At 26.2% G+C, this 5,868-nt stretch overlaps 2 protein-coding genes across 2 annotated transcripts; both read left to right on the top strand.

The window, feature by feature from the left end:
• Positions 1-198: 198 nt before the first annotated feature.
• On the top strand, positions 199-488 carry LOAG_11968 (hypothetical protein; the record flags this gene model as incomplete). The annotated part of the gene is made up of 2 exons (XM_003147483.1): positions 199-327; positions 441-488. 2 exons carry the CDS (start codon positions 199-201, stop codon positions 486-488), a joined length of 177 nt encoding a protein of 58 aa, XP_003147531.1.
• Positions 489-3,843: 3,355 nt separating this feature from the next.
• Positions 3,844-5,093, top strand: LOAG_11966 (hypothetical protein; the record flags this gene model as incomplete). The annotated part of the gene is made up of 3 exons (XM_003147482.1): positions 3,844-3,988; positions 4,143-4,282; positions 4,977-5,093. 3 exons carry the CDS (start codon positions 3,844-3,846, stop codon positions 5,091-5,093), a joined length of 402 nt encoding a protein of 133 aa, XP_003147530.1.
• Positions 5,094-5,868: the final 775 nt, after the last annotated feature.

Genomic DNA, 5,868 nt, shown 5'->3' with positions numbered 1-5,868 from the left:
AAACCTATTAAAAAATTGAATTACTATTTAATCAATCAAATTATCATTTCTTATTTTAAAAAGTCATTTATTATAGTTTTTTTTCTACGTTATTTCTCCACACTTGAAATATTTTTCACTTTATTATTTTCCTTCAACTATGAGAAGAAAGTGAAATTAAAAATATTTACAGATTTGCTTACACAATATACCGATCATATGACATATTTACAACGGGTGGAAAATCTCATTGTGACAATTTTAACGAATAAATTATTGGATAATATTACAGCAAAATGTCAAACGTTATTCCGACAATTTTATGGCAATCAGTTCATCGATTTAAAGGTATAATATAGCATCAAAATTAAATTTTGAAAAAAAAAGAGATTTGGTGGATTGCTAATTACAATGAATTGCACTTGTTTTCTTCTAATCAGTGATAAAGATGAATGGTTCAGAAGTTAATGATTGGAAAAATCAAGTTACTTTTATGCGAAGTGGAGTGATAAAATACATCTAATAAATTAACGTCTGATAAATTAAGAATTGACAAAAGAAACAAATAATTATGAATAAATATAGGCAAAGATTTTTCTTTTCGACCAAATTTCATTGTATGATCAAAAATTTGGCAAATTTTGTCATTAATTCCAACTTATCACTTTCGTGGCAAAAAAAAGATGCGAATTGATTGATTTTGAAATACGGTTAATGGGATTTTCATGAATTTAGAATTGAATATCATTGTTTTAGGAAAAATTAATTCAAGTAATGTATGTGCTCATAAATACTAATCCACTTTTACATACCTCAAGACCAAGCTATTCATAAAATGTTGAAACTTGATGAACATGCTTTACCAAAACTGAAATCATTAAATAAAGTATGTTAAATCTATATTTTATCATTGCAAGAAGATAATTAAGCAGAAAAAAACTGCTACACAACTTTTAATGATTTAAATAACCCCTCTAATACTTAAAGATAGCATTATCGATTGCTGTCAAATTATCTAAAGTATGGATTTGATTTAACTAATATATGAAAGCCAAAAATCATTTGGCCAATTATCGTAATAATACATTATACTTTCTCCTTCCTCTTATCTTATTAAGACTTGTAAATTACATTTTTTAACTAAGCTAATATTTTCATCCATCCATCTTTCGGCTTTGCAAGATTGGCTTACATTAATGAATCAACGGAAAGCGACAGTACTTGTATCATTCGATATCATTACATTGAGCTATTAGATGCTCAATAAAACCTAAGCAAGCATTCCTGGAAATATTCGATAGCTTTCAAAATGTGACATTTATCTGAAAATATGAAAAAGATGAAAATCAAATTACTGACAGACATCTAAATGTGATTACATCAAAATGGCTTTTGCAATTTGATTTATTAGGCAATTTTATGCAAAAAACAAAAAATTCGTCAGGAAAATAAATTTATTGAATTAAAATTAAAAAAAAAGTCCAACACATACAAATTTAATAGCATTTCTGACGTATGATGATATGAATAGCATAACGGAAATTTTGAATTATGGAAAACCTGTTATTGTGATACCGTTATTTGGTGATTAGATGCAAAATGCTGTACTGGTTGAACGATTCAGACTTTGGTATCAAATTATCACTTTTAGAATTAGCAATAAAAAAAACACACAGGATGTAATCAATAGCATTATTTATGATAAAAGGTAAACTTTGATCAATTTCTCATTTCCATCATGAAAAGGACATTTACAATTGTGAGATAAACGTTGTAATTAAAAATAAATATTATTAAGAGATTTGTTTAAACCAAATAAAATCAAATGTCGTTTTTTTTTAAACCTCATGAGTTTAAAATCTAGCAACTTATGATGATTAATACATATTTTGGATTTTTTTAAAATTTATTTTCTTAATCGAACAAATAAAACAAATAGAAATGATCGGATAAGAAGAAAAAAATGACAAAACAAAAAACGAAAAAAAAGGATAATGAATAAGGAAAAAAGTGGGAAAATCAGGAAAAACAAGAAAACAAAGAGGAAAATTACTTCAATCAATATTAAAAAATATTCCGAAATATAGATGTATCAATTCGAGAAACTAAAATAGGACTTGGGAGATAATGGCTGATTATTTATTTCTTCCATATCAGATCATTATCACTATTACCATTAAATTATTAATAGCTTATCTTTTGACTTACTTATAATTTACATGAAAAAAAAAGCATACAGCAATAAATTTGTTTATTTTATTTACATATTTTAGTCATTCTCAAAAAGCAAAAAGATTATCAGAAATGATGGTAAAGAAGCCTAATCCAGCCAAGGAACAGCTTATTAAGCATGTTCCATGTTGCTGCAGAATTTGGTCAAATAGCAAATTTCGATCCAAACGGCAAAAAGATGTCATTTATGTCATATTACAATGCTTGATATTATCATTCCTGTTACAATACTCCTACTACTTATCATTATAATCACTTGCTGCATCATCATTAGGCTATTTAAGAAAATATTTTATAAAATTATTAGCTATAAGAGCAATAATAGCATTATAACAAAAGTTAAAAAAATTAATGAATTTTTTTTTTGAAAAAATCACTTACGACAAACACTTCGACAAACATGATTTAAGTGTTTAATTCTGATTTTTAATTTCGAACATAACTCATTAACTCATATTGTTACTAATTAAATAAAAACAACTTTTGCTAAACACATATTTCTGAAGTAAACATGCATAATAAATCATGTTTATACTAGCGTATTAATATTCTCTTTGGAAAATATAATTTCCAATTTTTTAATAAAAGTGCTTTGATGTAATAAGAAATCCTGGGAAGAACAATCCAATAATTAGATATAATATTTGTTAAAGGAAATGTTAACTTTATATAAATTCGACATTCTTAAACAGGTTATAATATCATTTTACATTTCGAATAATAACAAAATTGGAACGATTCTTTTCACATCCAAACAAAATCCGTTCGTAATGAAATGAAAAATGTAAAAGGGAAACATTAGTTTGTAATATATCGGAAAGGTAATTTACATCTATGTGTATATAATTAATTAATTAGAAAGGATAGGTTTCAAATTTATCTGCAAATACAAATCTAACAATTTTTGGTACATTTAAAAATTCTAACATCGATTAATCGATCGGTAAATTGTTAGGTCAAATTTTAAAAAGGAAGAATTGGAAAAAAAAAGTGAAGAAAAAACCAGAGGATAAATTGAAGTATAAAAAGATGATTCATATCAGCTTTCAATGTTATCATCTCTTTCATCATCATAATCATCAATATTATCATTAAGTTGCTTGCAAAGAGTCAGTTGCCTGTACCAATGCTTTTGTGTAATGCTTAAAAATTTTCAATTTTAACTTTTCCGATTTTTTCCATTTCATCTGTTTCATTTGGTGATATGTTTATCATTAATTAAACAATGTGATAAGTTTACAGTGAAATCATTAACAATTAACAATTGAAGTTATAATATTGTAAAAAAAAAATCTTTTTTTGTATATTTATATTTTGAGAAGAAATGGAAAAAGAAAAAATGTTATTTATTGAAGGGAAATGAAGAAAAATGTTAACAGTTATGCATGCTATTAGTCATTTGTTAATTAAAATAAATTTTTTTTCTTATGCGTAATTATGGTATTCGTAGTTTCGTCGTCATCTTACTAATTGAATTTATCCAATTTGATGTTAATATTTGTTTTATTGATAATGAAAATTTGATAAATGTGAAAATGTTAAAAGTGTATTGTTGTCGAATTAATTTTATCTGTTTACTGATCAAAATAACTTTTTCTTTTTTTTTTACATTTTCAGAATTGAGATAAATCGATGCAACTCTTATTGCACTTCTTACTACCAATCTATACATTTGGATTATTTGGTAGCAAAAAGAATGTTACCGTAATAGGTCATTTAGAATGTGGTGGATCACCATATAAAGATGTTACGGTGGAATTATGGGATGATGATTTATGTAAGGTCTAATAAATTGTATTAAATATTTTCAAATTTTTTGATGCAAAAAAAAACTACTTTTTGCAGAATTTAAGTAAAAATTTTTTAAAAATTTACTTTCACTAACGAGTAAGAACTATCTTTTTTTTTTCTGCTAATTAATTGCTACTTAGTTAATTTCGATGATAAATTGGATTCGATGCATACCGATAATGGAGGAAATTTCAAATTATTCGGAGCAACACGAGAAATCCGTAACATTGAACCGTATCTTCTGATAAAACATAATTGTATTAATGGTAATCATGATGTGGTAAGTTTGCTATGCAAAATAGAAAATAAATTTCAAAATTTAACATATTCAGAGAGAAGTAAAGGTGATTCAATAACTTCCGATTCATTGTTTTCATATTCTCCCTAATGATTTCTTCAGATGATACTATTAGATTTAACTTTTTAATGAAATTTCAACAAATTCCAAAATTTCCTTTCGTTTTTATTTTATGAAATTTGAACACACTTCAATTTTTTTTTTCTACCTTTTAAAAAGCCTTCTATTTTCCAGTCTTTGTTTTCAAAAAAAAAAATTGTCATACCGTTGAATTAATTAGATTCGGAAATGTTTACAACCACAAAAAAAAAAAAAAAAAAAGAAGAAAAAGGAAACAACTGTTTCCTTATCAATGACAGCGATTGTAGACGTGATTTTGCATTTAATCATAGATAAATGGACTAATGCATTTAATTTACTTTAGCATGAAATATTTTCACTTGTTGCTTTCAATTATTTTTATTTCTAAAATATTTAAATTATATTCAAAGATTGGATATTTTAAATTCGAAACAGATATTCGATTTTGAGTGTTCCAGTAAAAGCTTTTGAGTATTCCAGTAAAAATGTTGTTCTAACTAAGTGCTGCAACATTTCAAATGATTTTGCAAAAAATTATTGAAATTAAAATTTCATCCATTTGTCCAATTTCACCCCAATATTTGATCTTTTACAGAGATGTACTCACACTGATCGATTTAATGTTCCCAAAAGTTATCAAGGGAAGATTTACAATTTGGGCAAAGTTGACATGAAAGAAGCAACAGCGAAAAGAAGTACAAAATGTTATTAAATACTTAAACTAATTATACTTCGTGTATTTTCAAATAAACCATCATTTTGCATTAGTTACTTAACATTATAAATTATCATATTTCAAATTTTTTCGAATTAAACCTTATTTTATCACATATATTGAGTGTTCAGTGTTTAGGTATTCTGGTGATGATAAGAAAATAGGTGAAGAACATTTAAAGGAAGCTATTCAAGCATGGATGATTCAAGTTATTTGATCCTTATTTAAGGAGTTAATTTCTCTTGGCTTATATGATTCGCAATAATCTCTCTACAATTTGTTACAGTCAACGATTCCAAGAGTCTTCTGAACTTAATTAGACTTAAATTTAATTAAGGAAGATGAACACTTTAAACTTAATTAACGAAGATAAAGAAACTATTGTAACACTAACTGTGTATATGGATGACGCTGAGTTAACCTTTCAACAGCTAGCTGAAGAAAGCAAGGTAACAGTCTAGCAAAGCCAGCATTAGAAAGGAGGTCAAGCAACCTGTAGACCAACAGCAAACTTGCCCCAACTTTCACTACTGATGTTTAGCATAGAGCTACTAATTTGGAAAATGATAACGATCTGTGATCATTTAATTTGATTGATTCAAAAAAAAGCGAAAATTTGACTAACCTAATAAATCGATCAATTTGGAACGGTGCAAAATTTTGGGAAATGATAGTTTATAGTGGAAAGTACACATATAAGACTTTAGTGCCAATTAATTATTGTTTCGAGAGTACCACGTGAAAGTGTAACCATATTTAAAAAGTACCATGT

Source organism: Loa loa (genome assembly GCF_000183805.2).
Source record: "Loa loa unplaced genomic scaffold supercont3.997, whole genome shotgun sequence".
NCBI classification, from domain to species: Eukaryota; Metazoa; Nematoda; class Chromadorea; order Rhabditida; family Onchocercidae; genus Loa; species Loa loa.
The sequence above is the reverse complement of the archived record's forward strand: the minus strand, read 5'-3'. Positions and strand labels throughout refer to the sequence as shown.